At 43.6% G+C, this 19,488-nt stretch overlaps 1 protein-coding gene across 2 annotated transcripts in view; it reads left to right on the top strand.

Annotated features, from left to right (window-relative positions):
• The first annotated feature begins 359 nt into the window (after positions 1-359).
• Positions 360-19,488, top strand: part of LOC137377791 (sodium- and chloride-dependent neutral and basic amino acid transporter B(0+)-like) — a 97,385-nt gene continuing 78,256 nt past the window's right edge. The window contains exons 1-3 of one of the 2 annotated variants that reach the window (XM_068047849.1): positions 360-799; positions 1,054-1,207; positions 4,589-4,720. In XM_068047849.1, coding sequence (XP_067903950.1) covers positions 728-799; positions 1,054-1,207; positions 4,589-4,720 — 358 coding nt within the window. In that variant the 5' untranslated portion in view covers positions 360-727. The remainder of the gene's footprint in view (positions 800-1,053; positions 1,208-4,588; positions 4,721-19,488) is intronic. The other variant, XM_068047848.1, reaches the window with a different exon arrangement.

The following is a 19,488-nucleotide window of genomic DNA, read 5'->3' as shown; positions in this document are numbered from 1 at the left end:
TAGTTTCCGAACACTCGCTACCAAAGTGCACTTATTCTGCATCTAAAGGTTTGACAGCAGCTGTATTTTTAAAAGTGACAGCACCAAGTGAACCTGGATCAGTCAGGAGCTCAGGCAAGGCAGGACTCTGAATGTAATAAAAACAAGAAATGCTGGAACTACTCAGCAGGTCTGGCAGCATCTGTGGAAAGAGAAGCAGAGTTAACGTTTCGGGTCACTGATCCGAAACGTTAACTCTGCTTCTCTTTCCACAGATGCTGCCAGACCTGCTGAGTAGTTCCAGCATTTCTTGTTTTTATTACATTCAGAGTCCTGCCTTGCCTGAGCTCCTGACTGATCCAGGTTCACTTGGTGCTGTCACTTTTAAAAATACAGCTGCTGTCAAACCTTTAGATGCAGAATAAGTGCACTTTGGTAGCGAGTGTTCGGAAACTAATGCAGTCAACCTGAAAAAATAATGTTTAATCTGCAAATTGATTAACAACAGAAATAGTCTGAGAACCTGGATATCACCAGACCCTGAGTGAATAGAGTTACACCCCTTTTAAACAGCTTAAGGGATTGGCTTCTGACTGTGGAAGAATCATTGCCTGGTGTGGAGCTTATTAATCCTTAACCAGAGTCCCAAAGCAATACAAAGTTTGAAGATGTTTGGACCAAAGCGTCTTCCTCAAGATTTAAATCCAAGCCCCGAGCAAGTGGAAGAATCGATCATCAGTGTCCAAAAATGGACCAGAGGGAATTGGTTTTATCTGGGTTCTCACAGAATGATCACCAAACACACCCTGCAAAGGACATTGTGAGTATTTTATCAAAACATGACAGGAAAACTCATGGAAAACCCTGAGAGGTGCTGATGATTTGGGGATTTTGGTTATTGTGAATTGCAGAGACTCTCAGCGGGGTTCAGGGTGTTTCCAAATTACAAACTGATTACAGCTAAATGGAGAATAACACAGTGTATGTGCAATGGGTGAATACTTTACTTTTTGCTTGAGTTCTAGTCTGACAAAGTCTAATTTCTGAGTCGGCCATTTCCTCTTTTTCCCCCAGGCAGCAAACAATAAACATGTGGGTGAAAGTGACGAGAATGTGGAGCGAGGGAACTGGTCCTCGAAGACTGATTACTTGCTCTCAGTGATCGGCTGTGCTGTGGGTCTGGGCAATGTTTGGAGATTCCCTTACCTGGCTTACAGAAATGGAGGAGGTACTCACAAGAACACAATTACACAAGAAGTAGGAACAGAAGTAACCCATCGAGCTTGCTCTGCCATTCAATGCAATCATGACTGATCTTGGGCTTCAATTCCATTTTCCTGCCAGCTCCCCATATCCCTTGATTCCCTGTGACACCAAAAATCTATCTATTCCATCCTTAAATTTATTCAATGAGGGAGCCTCCACAACCCTCTAGGGTGGAGAATTCCAAAGATTCACAACTGTTTGAGTGTAGTAATTTCTCCTCGTCTCAGTCCTGAATGATTGGCCACTTATCCTGAGACTGGGCCCCCGAGTTCTCGATTCCCTGACCAGTAGAAAAAAACTCTCAGCCTCTACCCTATCAATCCCTTTCAGAATCGTGTATGTCTCAACTAGATCGCCTCTCATTATTCTAAACTCCAGAGAATACAGGCCCAATTTACTCAGCCTCCCATCATAAAACAACCGCTGATCCCAGGGACCAATTTAGTAAATCTTAACTGCACTGCCTCAAGTGCAAGTATATCTTTTCTTAAATATGGAGACCAAAACGGCACACAGTATTCCAGGTGAAGTCTCACCAAAGCCCTGTACAATTTAAGTGAGACTTCTTTATTCCTGTACTCCAATACCCTTGTAATAAAGGCCAACAGATCTTTTGCCTTCCTAATAGCCTGCTGCACCTGCGTGTTAACTTTGTGCATTCCTTGTATGAGTACCCCCAAGTCTCTCTCAACATCAACACTGACCAGTTTCACATTTTTAAAAAATATTCTGCTTTTCTATTTTTACGACCAAGGTGAACAACTCCACACTTCCCTACATTATACTCCATTTGCTATCATGTTGCCCACTCACTTAACCTGGCTATATCTCTTTGCAGCCTCTCTATATCCTCCCTGCAGCTTACCTTTCCACCGAGCTTTGTACCATCAGCAAACTTAGATACATTACTCTCTGTCTCTTCATTCAAGTCATTAACATAGAGTGTAAATAGCTGAAACCCCAGCACTGATCCTTGCAGCATCCCACTAGTCACTGCCTGCCAACTTGAAAATGCCTCATTTATGCCCATTCTCTGCTTCCTGTCTATTTACCAATCCTCTATCCACGCTAATGTATTACCCCCAACACCGTGAGCCCTTATCGTGCCCATTAATCTTTTATGTGGCACCTTATCAAATGCCTTGGAACTCCAGATATACTACATCTACTGGTTCCCCTTTATCTACCCTAATAGTTACATCCTCAAAAAAACTCTAATAAATGTGTCAAACAGGATTTCCCTTCAGTAAAACCATGCTGTCTTGTTCCATTCATATTATGCTTTTCCAAGTGCATTGTTAAGACTTCTTTAATAATAGTTTCCAGCATCTTCCCAACAACTGATCATAGGCTAACTGACCTGTTATTCCCTGTTTTCTCTACACCTCTTTTATTGAAAATCAGTGCAGCATTTGCTAACTTCCAATCTGACAGGGCCATTCATAAATCTAAGGAATTTTGGGAAATCATAGCCAGCGCATCCACTATCTCTGCAGCTATCTCTTTTAGAACCCGAGGATGTAGGTCATCTGGTCCCGGGGACTTGTCAGATTTTAGTCCCTCAAGTTTCTCCAATATTTTTTCTCAGCTGATATCAATTTCCTTAATTTCCTCACTCTTTTTAGCCCCTAGGTTACTGCCCATTTCTGGTATGGAACTGATGTCTTCTACTGTGAAGACAGACACAAAATATTTGTTCAATGCCTCTGCCATTTCCTCATTCCCCATGATAAGTTTTCCTGTCTCTGCCTCTAAGGGACCAACATCTACTTTGGCTACACTTTTCCTTTATATGTACTTATAAAAGTTAAAACAATCTGTTTTTATATTGCTGGCTGGTTTACTCTCATATTCTATTTTTTTCCTTTTTATCAACTGTTTGGTGACCCTTTGCTAGTTTCTAAAACACTCCCAATCATCAGACTTGCTACTATGTTTATCAACATTTTAAACTTCTTTTAGACTAATAATCTCCTTAACTTCCTGAGTGATCCACGGATGGGTCTTTCTGGATGAGTTTTTGTTTTTGAACGGAATTGTACTTTTGTTGAACCCTTTGAATTGTTTCTTTAAATGTTTCCCACTGTTCATTTGCCACCACACCTTCCAGTCTATTTATCCAATTAACCTTAGCCAGTTCTTCCCTCATACCTTCGTAAATGGCTTTGTTTAAGTTTAAGATTCTTGTTTGTGATTAAAATGTGTCACTTTCAAATGTAACATGAAATTCAATGGTATTATGATCACTATTTCCCAATGGATCTTCTACTATGACATTGCTAAATAACCCTGTTTTATTACACAATACGAGATCTGAGATAGCTTTATCCCTAGTCCTAGTACTGGAGTGAAATCCAAAATACAGGGGAGAGAAAGGCAGAAATAAAGAAAACCATTAATTGATTTATAAAGAATATTAAATTCAATGAAACAGGATATTGTTTATTGCTTAGGTAAATAATATAGGGTTAAACTATGCTAGTTATCAAGAATGATGAATTCAATCTCACAGTTTTAAATTATTTGTAAGATATTTTTCCTTGTGACATAGGTGGTGTTAAGGTAATGGTTTAAAGTTGTATTTAAGAGTGTGGCACATCAAATAAATGGTATTTTTAAAACAAATATGAATGAGCCTTGGCAGTTGTGTAGAAATGATGATTTATTCATTTTGAATATTTTTAAAGTATTATTGAACTGTACCCATCAGACACAATCTATGCATAATCTCTGAAATCCTCAGTTATCAGTCTCCTCAGTCAGGCTCTGGGGTCAGGTTTTTAAGTTGGGTCATACCGGCTTGTATCAGGTGCTCTTCACAACCCCCCAAAAACTGGATTAATAGAAACCAAGAACAAAAGTGTAAAAATATCATAACACAATTACAGAAAGGGACAGAAAATACTTTGATTCAGGTAAAGTGAATATTACGAGGTGGGAATTCCTTTGTAACTTCATTCTTTAACTGAACCTTTAGAACTGCAGCTGAGAGTCAAGCATTTCCCATATATTAATGTACATTCGCATCATAAAATCTTATTACAATCCTGATATGGCCAATAAAATAGGGGAGAATGAAGATAAATTGATTTTCTATATAGGGATAGATGGAAGTAAAAATATTTCTGGGCAGACAGATTACGTAGATATAAAAATAGATATATAAACAGACAGACAGAGAGACAGATTAGATGGATAGAGACAGACAAACATGCTTTCATAGAGATTTCGGGGGTAATTTTAACCCAATTTGCCTGGTGGGAATGAGGAGATTCAGCTTGAAAGCCTGTTTTAGTTCCACTCGATTTTACACTCTGTTGAAGTCCTTTTCTCTATTTTCCAGGTGCGTTTCTTATTCCCTACACACTCATGTTGGCACTTACTGGGATACCATTGTTTTTCTTGGAATCTTCCTTTGGACAGTTTGCCAGCCTCGGACCTGTTGCAGTTTGGAAAGCTGTGCCAATCCTACAAGGTTAATGTTTACTTAGCAATGTGAGCTTAGCAACAGTTTAAATGAGTAATAGTGTTTAAGTCATCCTAATATATTGTTATATTTTCCTTATTAAACAGAGGCTTCAGCTAGATATGTTAAAGTACTGTTTATAATCCGATCTATCGTATATTTTACAAAGACAGATACAGACAGTGGAGAAACAGGCACAGCGAGTGAAATGTTTTCTTTTCTGATTCTAAATTTAATCGGATATTAGACCCTTCTTCTTCATAGGCTGTCCCTTAGGATCAAGGATGATTTGATTCCACTCCGGTTCGATGGGTTCTGAAATGGATGATTAGTTCAATGTGTGATCTGCAGACTCTGCAACATGAGGGACAGGTGGTGCTTGAAGGGTCAGGTAGATGAGTAGTTTGGAGGTTTGTGCGCTAACTCTGACACCTCGATTTTATCACTGCATGTTCGCGATGAAGTCCCTCGAGGTGTACGATGCCTTCCTCAATGATCTTTCTCCATCTAGAATGGTCATGAGCCAGGGATGCCCATGATCCAATGGGGATGTTTGATCATTTCAGCGAAGCTTTGAGGACATCTCTAAAGTGTTTCCACTGTCCTCCTGGGAGTCGCCTGCTGTGACCAAGCTCTGAGTAGAACATCTGCTTCACGAGTCTGGTGTCAGGCATGCAAATGACATGTCCTGCCAAGCAGAGCTGGTTTTGGGTGATTCGTATCTCGATGCTGGGCAGGTTGGCTTGGGAGAGTACACTGCTGTTGAACCGCCATTCTTGCCACTGGATTTGGAGGATCTTGCGGAGGCACCTCTGGTGGTATTTCCCCAGTGCTTTGAGGTGCTTGTTGTAGGTTGTCCAAGTCTCTGAAGTTTATAGGAGCATAGGGATCACTGCTGCCCAGTAAACCACAATCTTAGTCTCAGGTTTGAGATCCTGATCCTCAAATACTCTCTTGCTTAGTTAGCTGCAGGCTGATGTGGCACATTGGAGGCGATTTATTTATTTAGAGATACAGCACTGAAACAGGCCCTTCGGCCCACCAAGTCCATGCTGACTATCAACCACCCATTTATACTAATCCTATATTCCCACCACATCCCCACCTGTCCCTATATTCCCCTACCTATACTAGGGGCAATTTATAATGGCCAATTTACCTATCAACCTGCAAGTCTTTGGCTGTGGGAGGAAACCAGAGCACCCGACGAAAACCCACGCAGACACAGGGAGAACTTGCAAACTCCACACAGGCCGTACCCAGAATTGAACCCGGGTCGCTGGAGCTGTGAGGCTGCGGTGCTAACCACTGTGCCGCGATGATGAACCTTGTCATCTATATCTGCTTTCAACGAGAGGAGGCACCCAAGATATGGAAAAGGGTCGACGTTTTGTTTTCTGACTGTTCAGTGAAAGACCCATTTTCTCATATGCTTTGGGGAAGGTGTCAACAATGATCTGGTACAAGGTCTGCCACAAGGTCTTCAAAATGTTCAAAATGAGCTCACACTTGCAGCCACTTTTGATCTTGTGTTACACAGCAACTGCATCATCATTCCACAGCCACTGAGAGAATGTGTTATTGAAATATCATATGAGGGTTACCAGGGAATTGTCAAAACGAGCAACTTCTTCAGGAAAAGCTATAGTTCCTGGTATTGACCAGATGGTGGAGCACAACATTAATCAGTGTTTTCCATGTCAAACAACCATAATGTCAAATCGTCATGATCTGCTTAACATGTCTGAGCTACCTGCAGGCCCATGGACTGAAGTTAGCATAGACTTCAGAGACTTTCCCAATGATGAGCACTTGCTTGTTATCACTGACGACTACAGCAGATTCCCAGTTGTAGAAATAATTACGTCTATCTCAGTGAAAGCAGTCATGTCGAAGCTTGATCAGATTTTCACTTTGTTTGGAGTCCCTCAAACGATGAGAAGTGACAATGGACCCCCATTCAACAACAATGAGTTCAGTAAATTTGTGAACAACTGGTCTTAACTCACTGAAAAATCACACCCTATTGGTCAAGAGCTAATGGAGAAGTTGAGAGATTCAACAAAATGTGATCCGTACAGCAAGTGCTGACAGCAAGTCCTGGAAGCAGGAATTGTTTTGTTTTCTTTACAATTACAGAGCGAGTCCTCACCCAATCACTGGAAATCTTCCAGCTACGTTCATCTTCACACATCCTGGGCTGAATTTTACCGGCCCCTCAATGCCACGGTCACGGCACGGGGGCTGGTAAAATGCTGTAGGAAGAGGCCCACCTTGACCCGCGACGTCGAGAAGGGCCTGCCACATATTACCAGTGGCGGCTGGACCTCGGTGCGGCCCCCGCCCCTCCCCCCCCACCGCACGGCAACAGCACTACAATTAACGTATGGTAAAGAATACTCATCTTTGCTGATTATGCAGCCCGCCGCCTCTCCACTGACACTTGCGGATTTTTCGCTGAATGGGCGGCCATCACGTGCCGTCCCGTTCACAAATTGGAAAGCCAGCGGGTCCATAGAGGCAGAAGTTGTGGCCAGCGAAGGTGAGCTCTGTTATTCAGGGGTCACACTCTGCATTATGGAAGGGAGGAGGGAGGGGAGAATATGCAGGGGTCCAACTCTGCATTCTTAAAGTGGGGGGTGCAATACCCAGGGGTCTCACACTGCATTCTGGAAGGGAGAGGGTCTGGGAATACTAGAGAAAAAGCTGCGCTGGCATGAAGGGAGGTAGCGTGCACCATCCCCCTGTTAACAATGTACGCTTTATGTTTGTGAGGGGGCAATGGTATTCTAGGCACCCTGTGTGAGGGGAGGGTGCCGGAAATGGCAGGAGCATTAAGATTATATGGATGGTGGGGACAAATGATTCAACTGGTAGGATCTTGATGTGGTCATGCTGTGCCACACTGAGTGTTGGCCAAGATGAGCAAAGCCATGGCACGCCACATAGTTGATCCAGGAAAGCAGCTGATGTACCCATCAACAGCAATCCATGCCCTGTTAGGAACCTTTGAATATATGCAGGGTTCAACTTTATGTATCACATGGAAATAGGTATGGCTCATCCTACATTGTGTGATCCTTAGCATGAGAGGATCTGTATGCACCAGAGGCAATATCAACAGGCAGGTGCGATCCATGTAGAGGTCCCCGGTCATGAGCAGTAACTACCAAGGGGACCCTGCCATTACATTTGCCATGCATCCACAGGCCCCACATGACATGCCATCGGATGTCAGAGCACCAGTGTTAGAGGAGATTGCGCATATAGAGAGGGTGGTGTTACGTCTCTGTGCCCTGCTCAAAGATAACCTGCAGTCCATGGGCTCGATGAACATCCCATGTTATTATTCCTCGTAGTGGCAGCGGTTTTCAAGCCTGATGCCTGTGCAGCCTTTTAGGGGCCCACCAGAGACCTTTATGGGGTCACACAGTCGGCAGTGCACCGCTGCATCAGGGAGGACACCAATGCCCTGCATCGGAGGGCCAGTGAGGATGTCCGCTTCAGGACAGACTCTCACAGCCAGGCCCAGAGGGCCATTGGTTCTGGCATCATTGCCGGAGAACCATAGGTTGTAATGTTCATAGACTGCACTCATGTGGCCATCAGGCCTACTGCCAGGCTACCACCTGCAGACGTCACCATTAAAGGAGCCCTCTCAATCTCGGTGAAGCTGGTATGTGATCACCGCGGCTGCTTACCAGGATGTTGCCTGGTCTGGAGGGCATTAGCTATGAGGAGAGGTTGGATAAACTCGGATTGTTTTCACTGGAACGACGGAGGTGGAGGGGTGACATGATAAAGGTTTACGAAGTTATGAGCGGCATGGACAGAGTGGATAGTCAGAAGCTTTTTCCCAGGGTGGAAGAGTCAGTTACTCGGGGACATAGGTTTAAGGTGCGAGGGGCAAAGTTTAGAGGGGATGTGCGAGGCAAGTTCTTTACACAGAGGGTGGTGAGTGCCTGGAACTTTCTGCCGGGGGAGGTGGTGGAAGCAGGTACGATAATGACGTTTAAGAGCCATCTTGACAAATAGATGAATAGGATGGGAATAGAGGGATACGGTCCCCGGAAGTGCAGAAGGTTTTAGTTTAGGCAGGCATCAAGATCAGCGCAGGCTTGGAGGGCCGAATGGCCTGTTTCTTTGCTGTACTGTTCTTTGTTCTTTGTTCACTTCTCAGGCAGCTGCCATGACACCTGGGTCTTGCACCAGTCCCGGCTGCCACCGCTGTTCACTGAACTGGCTCAGATGGAGGGGTGGCTTCATGGAGATAAGGGCTATCCTTTGCAGACATGGCTCCCGACTCCAGTGAGAGACTCCACCACTGCTGCAGAGGAGAGATACATCGCCAGCCACTGAGCTACCTGAGCCACCAATGAGCAGCAGATCAGCATGCTCAAAGAGCACCTCCAATGCCTGGATGGATAGGGTGATGCCCTGTACTATAGGCCAAAAAGGCCAGCTCCTTTCTTTGCTGTTCTGCACAACTATGCACCCAATAGGGGCCAGGCCTGGCATGGTGAGGAGAGACGTCAACAGGATTCCTCCTTTGACTATGAGGACGCTGAGGACCTACAACATGAAAGACGCATGGGAGGGCAGATGGCACCCAGGCTCTGCACGCAGGGCTAGCAGTGAGCTAGGGACGTACGGAAGTGGCTTATCAGACAAAGGCTGTCTGCTCCATAGGAATCGACATGAGTTTGGCAAGCCACACATCACCCTCGCTCACCTGCTGTGCACCAGTCCACATCTGCAGCATCCCTGTGTAAACCATTAGAGGCAGCAGCTGACTGAGCCAATGTCCATGTCACTGCATGCGTGGAGACGCTCATAAGTAATGATAGCATGGCAACGATGTTATTGCATACGTTGGCTCTCCTGGAAGGCCAACAGTGCAAAGGGATGTGACATTGGCGCTATATGCTGGCACACATCATTCACACAGAGAAAGGACACACAGGTTGGTGAGGAACATTTAGTGAAAGACGTATTTACGTTACTGTGACACCCGTGCATTCCCATTTGTGTCAGTGTGTTCTCTGTAAACCTCTGTAATACCTTTTATAGTCTATTGAAGTGTCACATCCTGGAATGTGCAAAATTAAGATAACTCACCCAGATGCGGCATGCCTACAAGAAGGAATGTTAAACCCGAGTGGGAGAAGAGGATCGCAACTTCACAGGACACTGGGACACAGCAGGGTAAGTATGTGGCAGCAAAACAGAAAGTGCTGGGGTCACTCAGCAGGTCATGCAGCATCTGTGGAGAGAGAAGCAGAGTTAACTTTCAGCGCTGTGAATTTGGACAAGTTAACTCTGCTTCTCTCTCCACAGATGCTGCCTGACCTGCTGGATTTCTGCAGCACTTTCTGCTTTGCTGCCAGAAAAGACTCTCTCACTGCGCCGAATGTCCCGCCTCTCCCCACGTAATCAACATGTATGGGAGCATGATCGAGGACAGAAAGATCAAATGAAAGCAAACACAGAGTGAAATATGAAACTCAGAACCAAACCGCTAAAGCCAGGAGACAAAGTGCTTCTAAAATGTGATGGTTATGTTGGAAAGAAAACCACACTCCTAACATCCATCCATTTGTTGTCACCAACACAAGAAGATCACTGATCATTGCTAAACCTGGTTCTCAAATTATCACACGAAACACATCATTGTTCAAAGTGTTGCAAGCACCATCCGCAAGCATTGTGTCTGATCCAGACATCGACACTTCAGATGAAACACATGAGTTAGTTGAGACAACACCTATTGTCACACGTTATTATCCTACCTCTGAGTGAAAACATCCTCCATACTTAAGCGACTATGTTATAAACTGTAGTAATGTCCAAACAGAACAATTGTAAACAAACCATTGAAACTCACATTTACCAAGAAGGGGTGGAATGTAGTGTATTGTTCATTTATTGTTCATTTGATATGTAGTGAATTGTTCATTTGAGGCTGCCGTATATACTTGGTGTAGCATCTGCAGTGTGTCACTGGAGAGAGAGTCAATAATGAAGTTTCAGTTTACAGCAGCAATCCAGAAGGTAGTGCTGTGATTTTCTGTCAGAGATTTACAATAGAAGATCCACAATGTGCGATCTTACTGACTCAATAGTCTAGTTGTGGCCCAACCAGAGCTTTATAAAGGTTCAGCATAACGTCCCTGCTTTTGTACTCAGTATCTCTACTTATGAAGCCCAAGATCCCACATGCTTTGCTAACTACTCTCTCAATATGTCTTGCCATCTTCAAGGATCTATGCACATGAACCCCCAGATCCTTCTGTCACTGCACAATCTTTAAAACTATGCCATTAAGTCCACAGTGCCTCTCCCTCTCCATTCTGCCAAAATGCATCACCTCACACTTCTCTGAATTAATCGTCATTTGCCACTTATCTCCCATTCTGCTAGCCTATCTATGTCCTATTGCAGTCATAATGTTCACTTGGACAGGAAAGCAGAGTGTGAGCAGCACCTGAGCGACAAACCCCAGAATGAGTTCAGCTGTCAGGAAAATGGGGGAGGAGTCAATAGGCAACTTGTGGAATTAGCGAATTGAGTTCATAATTTAGGTCCAGAATTGAAAATGATTACATCACATATATTTAATTATTTTTCAGTAGAAAATCTCCTGTGGCTTTGCTTAGTAATTCAACTGTATATTAGGGCAGAGACATTATACCATGAAACACTCAATACATTATTCTTCTGCAAAGTAGCATTGTGTTTCACTTGACCTTGAAGACCCCAACATCTAAATGCTGCATTCATCACATCCCGAGGTCAGAAGGTAATTATTTCTGGGTGGATTGACAGCTAGTTGTAAATGCCTGGCTTCCCTCAGGTCAGAAAAAGCAGCAGGAAATGCCTGACTCTTCCTCTTATTTTTATACATTATATTTATCTAGGCTTTGCATCTGTAATAATAAAGTGTGACATCAGAAGTCGGATGGACTCAAGACTTTTACGTTTATTAGGGCAGAAGTTTCCATTAGATTGGAAAAGAGCAAATGTAACTCCTTTATTCAAAAAGGGAGGGAGCAAGTAAGGAGGAAACTACGGCGAGTTGGCTCAACATCTGTCTTAGGGAAAATGCCAGAAGCTACTATTAAAGATATTATAGCAGGACACTTAGAAAAATTCAAGATAATCAGGCAGAGTCAACATGGTTTTGTGAAAGGGAAATTGTATTTAACCAATTTATTGGAGTTCGTTGAGGGAGTTACATGTGTTGTGGATGAAGGTGAACCAGTGGATGTATTATACTTAGATTTTCGGAAGGCATTTGATAAGGTGCCACATCAAAGGTTATATTTTTATTTTATTTTATTTATTTAGAGATACAGCACTGAAACAGGCCCTTCGGCCCACCGAGTCTGTGCCGACCAACAACCACCCATTTATACTAACCCTACAGTAATCCCATATTCCCTATCACCTCCCTACACTGGGGGCAATTTAGAACAGCCAATTTACCTATCACCTGCAAGTCTTTGGATGTGGGAGGAAACCGGAGCACCTGGCGAAAATCCACACAGATTGCAAAAAATAAAAGCTCATGGGGTTGGGGTAACATATTGGCATGGATAGAAGATTGGCTAGTGAACAGGAAACAGAGAGTAGGCATAAATGGGTAATTTTCTGGTTGGCAAGATGTACCGAGTGGTGTGCCACAGGGATCTGTGCTGGGGCCTCAACGTTTGACAATTGATATATATGACTTAGATGAAGGGACCGAAGGTATGGTTGCTAAATGTGCTGATGACACAAAGATAGGTAGGAAATTAACTTGTGAAGAGGACATAAGGAGGCTACAAAGGTTTAGTTTAAGTGAATGGGCAAAGACCTGGCAAATGTGGGAAACTATGACATTGTCCACTTTGGCAGGAAGAATAAAAAAGAAGCATATTATCGAAATGTTGAGAGATTTCAGAGCTGTGAGATGCAGAGGGATCTGGGTGTGCTAGTGCATGAATCACAAAAGGTTAGTATGCAGGTACAGCACGTAATTAGGAAAGCTACTAGAATGTTATCGCTTATCGTGAGGGGACTTGAATACAAAAGTAGGGAAGTTATGCTTCAGCTGTACAGGGCATTGGTGAGACCACATATGGAATACTGTGTACAGTATCGGTCTCCTTATTTAAGGAAGGATGTAAATGCATTGGAGGCTGCACAGAGAAGGTTCACTAGACTAATACCTGGAATGGGTGGGCTGTCTTATGAGGAAAGATTGGACAGGCTAGGCTTGTATCCACTGAAATTTAGAAGAGTAAGAGGCGACTTGATTGAAACATATAAGATCCTGAGGGGTCTTGACAGGGTAGATGTGGAAAGGATGTTTCCCCTTGTGGGAGCATCCAGAACTAGGGGTCACTGTTTAAAAATAAGTGGTCACCTTATTAAGACAGAGATGAGGAGAAATCTTTCTCTCTCAGAGGGTCTTGAGTCTTTGGAACTCTCTTTCTCAAAAGGCAGTGAAAGCAGAGATTGAATAGTTTTAAGGTAAAGGTAGATAGATTCTTGATAAGCAAGGGGGCGGAAGGTAAATGGGGGTAGGTGGTAATGTGGAGTAATCAGTTCAGCCATGAACTTATTGAATGGTGGAGCAGGCTCGAGGGGCCGAGTGGCCTACTCCTGCTCCTACTTCGTATGTTCATATTTAGCAACAAATTGCTTGTCATTAAAGTCAAACTTGTTTTAATCTATGAAATAAATCTAGAGGATATGGAGGCAGAAATAAGATCGAAAGATTGGAACAAAGGCATTTCATTGCTTGCATATCCAGTTGGTGTGTGATGATGTAACACATCATGGACGTGTGCAGCAGGATTCCTGGGAACTGCAATGATGCCTTTAACCTGCAGAAATCCTCAAGCTGCCCTTACTTTCCGATAAACAGCAGTAGACTATTCAGACTCTTGCCTGTTTCACCATTCAATTAGATCATGATTGCTCTATATCTCAAGTCTGGTATTTGCTCCATATCCCTTATTACTCATACCTAATAAAAATCTATCAATCTTAGTCCTGAAAATTTCAATTCACCCAGAATCCACAGCCTTTTGTTCAGTAAATGTAATATTTCCACCACCTTTGTGAGAACAATTGCTTCCTCATTTCACTCTGGATTGGCTGAGCTCTAATTTTAAGATTGTGTCCTCTTGTCATGAATTCCCACCAGAAGAAATAGGTTCTCTGCAGTTACGCTATTGAATTCCATTAACATTGAAAAAGCCTCGAGTAAATCACTCTCCAAGCTTTCAAGCTAAAGGGAAAACAAGACACCTTTATACAAACTGTCCTCATAATTTAATCCTTTCAGCTCTGCCATTATTCCAGTCAATATATTCTATACCACCTCTAAGGCTAATCTCTCCTTCCTGAGGATCGGTGCCCAAACTGAATGAACTGGTCCCAATGGGGTCAGACCAAGACTCTGTACAACTGAAGAATAATTTCTTCTCATTGTATTGCAGCTCCCTTGAGCCAAAGAGCTAAAGGACAACAATTCAGTCACCTTTTCAGTTACATTTAGTGATTTGTGGACATTGTTACAAGGATTTTGATTTTCTTTTAAAAACTTAGGATCCTGTGTGTTTTAAAAAACTGAAAAGGATTTCAGTGGACATTGAGGTTATGGATATTTTAAAAGGAAGTTCAACAAAAGCTGAACTTGTAAACAAGGACAGGAAAGCAGGTAATTTGAAGGAAACCAGCAAGGGGTTTAACCTCAGAGCTACTCTTTGAGTGACAAGGGAGACTTTGTGACTGGGCACGTGACTTGTTTCAGGAAGGTTTTGCTTTCAGTTTGGAAATTTAAAAAGCCAGTGAGTTTGGACAAAAAGCAGGCATTTGAATTTTGATTTTGACGTTTTGAAGGCTCGGGGCCTTCACTTACCTTCAGGAGCGGAGAGCAGTTGGACCTGTGTGGAAACGCCAAGATCCGGGAGCGGATAAATCCAGTGCAAGGCTCAGGGCCTTCACTTACTTTCAGGAGCGGAGAGCCGTCGGACCAATGTGGAAATGCTGAGACCCGGGATCGGATAAATCCAGCACAAGGCTCGGGGCCTTGACTTACCTTCAAGAGTGGAGAGTAGTTGGACCTCTTCAAGCGCGCCGGAGTTTTGAAAAAAAAAGCCAACAGCGACATCATAGGAAAGCTGCAAGGTGATTGGTTGGTGAGTCACTGCTGTTAGGGAATAACTCCAAATAGCTGAGTTAGTAACTAAAGTAAAGGGAAAGGTTACAGTTTTTTTTAATATAGTAGGTATTGCTTTTTTAGGGAATCAAGGTCCCTCGTGTAAATAATCTAATTGATGGGTAATTTAAGGGGATAATTTAAGGGTAAGTCATGACAGGGCAGCTCGGTAACGTGGAGTGCTCCTCCTGTGCAATGTAGGAAGTCAGGGACACTTCCAGTGTCCAGGGCAAATGCGTGTGAAGGAGGTATCTCCAGCTGCAGCTACTCGAAATCCGCGTTTCTGATCTGGAGCGGCGGCTGGAGACACTGTGGAGCATCCATGAGGCTGAGATCATCGTGGATAGCAGGTACAGGGACGTGGTCACACCACAGGTAAAGACTGCTCAGACAGAAAGGGAATGGGTAACTGCCAGGCAGTGTAGAAGAACTAGGCAGGTAGTGCAGGAGTCCCCTGGGTCCATCTCCCTTTCTAACGGATTTTCCATTTTGAATACTGCTGGGGGAGATAGCTTCTCAGGGGAGTGCAGCAAGAGCCAAGTTTGTGGCACCACGGGCGGCTCAGCTACACAGGAGGGAAGGAAAAGGAGTGGAAGAGCTATTGTGATAGTGGATTCTATCGTAAGGGGTACAGTTAGGCATTTCTGTGGCCTCAAACATGACTCCAGGATGGTATGTTGCCTCACTGGTGCTCAAGTCAAGGATGTCACGGAGCGGCCGAAGGACATTCTGAAGGGTGAGGGTAAACAGTCAGAGGTTGTGGTACACATTGGTACCAACGACATAGGTAGAAAGAGGGATGAGATCCTGCAACAAGAATTTAGGGAGCTAGATAGCAGATGAAAAAGCAGGACTTCAATTGTTGTAATCTTTGGATTACTCCGGTGCCACATGCTAGTGAGTATAGGAATAGGAAGATAGAGCAGATTAATACATGGCTGAGGAAATGTTACAGGAGGGAGGGCTTTAGTTTCCTGGATCACTGGGACTGTTTCTGGCAAAGGTGGGACCTGTACAAGTTGGACGGGTTGCACCTGAACCGGAACAGGACCAACATTCTTTTTGGGAGGTTTGCTAGTGCTGTTTGGGTGGGAGTTCAAACTAATTTGGCAGGGCGATAGGATACAGAGTGGAGGTACAGTAGTGGGTGATGCACAGTCAAATATAGAAGAGAAACAGAGTCAGTCTGGAAGGCAGAGCAAATATCGACCTGTTAAGGCACAAGTGAAAAATGCGAGGCTGGATTGCATCTATTTTAATGCAAGGAGTCTTACTAGTAAGGCAGATGTATTGAAGGCATTGACTAGCACATGGGATTATGATAATATTGCTATCACGGAGACATGGTTGAGGGATGGACAGGACAGGCAGCTCAATATTCCAGGGGATAGAATCTTCAGATGTGACAGGGGAGGGGATAAAAGAGGTGGTGGTATTGCACTGTTGATCAAGGAGTCAATTACTGCAGTAAGGAGGGATGATATCTTAGAAGGTTCCTCAAATGAGGCCATATGGGCAGAACTTAAAAGCAAAAAGGGGGCAATCACTTGGCTGGGAGCGTACTACAGGCCTCCAAATAGTCAGGGAGAGATGGAGCAGATATGTAGGCAAATCTCAGATAGGTGTAAAAATAATAGGTTAATAATAGTAGGGGATTTCAACTTCCCTAATATCAACTGGGATACTCTTAGCGTGAAAGGCTTAAAGGGGGCGGAATTCTTAAAATGTGAACAAGAGAGTTTTTTGAACCAGTACGTAGAAAGTCCGTCAAGAGAATGGGCAGTACTGGACCTAATCCTAGGGAAAGAAGCTGGACAAGTGGTAGAAGATTCAGTGCGGGAGCATTTCAGGGATACAGACCATAACTCTGTAAGATTTAAGGTAGTTATGGTAAAGGATAAAGACAGACTGAAAATAAAGGCACTGAATTGGGGGAAGGCCGATTTCAGTATGATAAAAGAGGATCTGGCCAAAGTGGACTGGGAGCAGCTACTTGTAGGAACATCTACATCAGACCAGTGGGAGTCATTCAAAGAGGAAATAGTGAGAGTTCAGAGCCAACATGTACCTGTTAGGATGAAGGGTAGGACCAACAAGTCCAGGGAACCCTGGATTTCAAGAGATATAGAGGATTGCATCAGGAAAAAAAAGGAGTGCTGAAAACAGCGGAGGCCCTCGAGGAGTATAGAAAGTGTCGGGGGGTACTTAAAAAAACAATTAGATGAGCGAAGAGGTGACATGAAAAAACACTGGCGAGCGAGATAAAGGAAAATCCTAAGGCATTTTATAAGTATAGTTAGGGCAAGAGAATAAGCAGGGAAGAGTGGGGTGGAGCAGTGGCAAATGAAATTTAATCCTGAGAAGTGTGAGGTGATGCATTTTGGGAGGACTAACAAGGCAAGGGAATATACAATGGGTGGTAGGACCCTAGGAAGTACAGAAGGTCAGAGGGACCTTGGTGTACTTGTCCATAGATCACTGAAGGCAGCAGCATGGGTACATAAGGTGTTTAGGAAGGCATATGGGATACTTGCCTTTATTAGCCAAGGCATAGAATATAAGAGTAGAGAGGTTATGATGGAGATGTATAAAACGCTAGTTAGGCCACAGCTGGAGTACTGTGTACAGTTCTGGGCACCACACTATAGGAAAGATGTGATTGCACTGGAGATGGTGCAGAGAAGATTGACCAGATGTTGCTTGGGCTGGAATGTTTCAGCTATGAAGAGAGACTGAAAAGGCTGGGTTTGTTTTCCTTGGAGCAGAGAAGGCTGAGGGGGGACATGATTGAGGTATACAAAATTATGAGTGGCATTGATATATTAGATAGGAAGAAACTTTTTCCCTTAGCGGAGGGGTCAATAAGAAGGGGGCATAGATTTTAGGTAAGGGGCAGGAGGTTCAGAGGGCATTTGGGGAAAAAAAAATTCACCCAGAGGGTGGTTGGAATCTGGAACGCACTGCCTGAAGAGGTGGTAGAGACAGGAACCATCACAACATTTCAGAAGTATTTAGATGAGCACTTGAAACACCATAGCATACAAGGCTATGGGCCAAGTGCTGGAAAATGGGATTAGAATAGTTCGGTGTTTGATGGCTGGCACAAGCACGATGGGCCGAAGGGCCTGTTTCTGTGCTGTATGTCTCTATGACTCTTTGACCTGCCTGGTTATCTGAATAAGACCGAGAAAAAGTATTACCTCTCTGTAAAGGAATCCTGCATCGCTTGAGAAGAAACCCTGTATTTCAAATGCGGCAGTTTCCTTTGCCTCCTGTCTCTGAAGAATCCCTGCATCGTGTGGTTCCTCTTGCCTCCTGTGTTTTAAGAGATCCTGAAATTTGAAGATATCTTCTATTACTATACTGATGCTGTAAGACCTAAGAGGACCCATTGCTACACCCCTGATGGAAGACCTTATGTGAAGCATTCTACAGTTAAAGTTCCTACCCATCACAGACTGTTCATTGACCTCCCCGGAAAGATTTTGAGTGGCATTCGGCTATTTGACTTTGGGACACCTCACCAAACTGAAGCCTGCCAGCTCGTGACAGACTAAATTTTTTTTTATTATTCCTTTCATTCATTCCAATGAAACAGCTGTAAACTACAATTCTTTTTTCTTGGGTTAATCGTTTTTTTTTTGGGATGTATGTGTGTGTGCATGAAGGCAAGGGAAAATAAGGAGCTTTAATATCTCATTTCCTAAATGGATTCACTTCACTTGGTTTTTATCATAAACAGTTAATTTTGTTGTTGATTAAAGAAGCCTGGTTGATGTGCTTTATTCAGGGACAAATAGAGTATCTAATTGGCTGTTTCTGTAAGTGGAAAAATTTATTAATATGCTGTGAACTGTGGAGAAATGGGACTGAATTAATTGTGTACTCAACCTGCTTTGATTGTAGCAGCATGGACACCCAAATCATTTTGCACTGTTATAAAACCTGATTTCTTGCTGATATGAAAATCTCCCAATTTGTGTTTATTTTGGATCCAAAGTGGATGACTTCATACTTCCACATGTTAAACTCTATCTGCCACAATTTTGTCCACATCTTGAAACTTCCTACACCCATCTACACAACTTACTGTTGCTCCTAACTTAGTGCCTTCTTTGTTGGATATACAGTTCTCTATTCCTTCATCCAAGTCTTTGATATGTATGGTGAAAAGCTGATGCACCACTTGTTACAATCCACCAATCTGAGTCGATTCCCTTTATTCTCTTCTCTGTCTCCAATCTCCCAACCAATTACGAACCAGCATAAGGTCATCTCCAATTTTGTGCACTTTTAGTTTTTATAACATTCTTTTAAATGAACCCTTATCAAATGCCTAAGAAAGTCCATATAGACAACACCCATGGAGCAACCCCCTAGCTACCATGTTAGTGATCTCCTCAATGATTCAGAAAATGTTTGAAATACTCAGCAGGTCTGCAGCATACGTGAAGACAGAAACAGAGATGATAGGCTGAATTGTACAGACCCTCCGACATCAGAGGGGTATGGCGGGGCGGGGCGGGGGGTGCTGGAAAATACCTCCGGGAAAGGCCCAGCACGGACC

The sequence above is a fragment of the Heterodontus francisci genome, chromosome 15 (genome assembly GCF_036365525.1).
Source record: "Heterodontus francisci isolate sHetFra1 chromosome 15, sHetFra1.hap1, whole genome shotgun sequence".
Classification (NCBI taxonomy): domain Eukaryota; kingdom Metazoa; phylum Chordata; class Chondrichthyes; order Heterodontiformes; family Heterodontidae; genus Heterodontus; species Heterodontus francisci.
The sequence above is the reverse complement of the archived record's forward strand: the minus strand, read 5'-3'. Positions and strand labels throughout refer to the sequence as shown.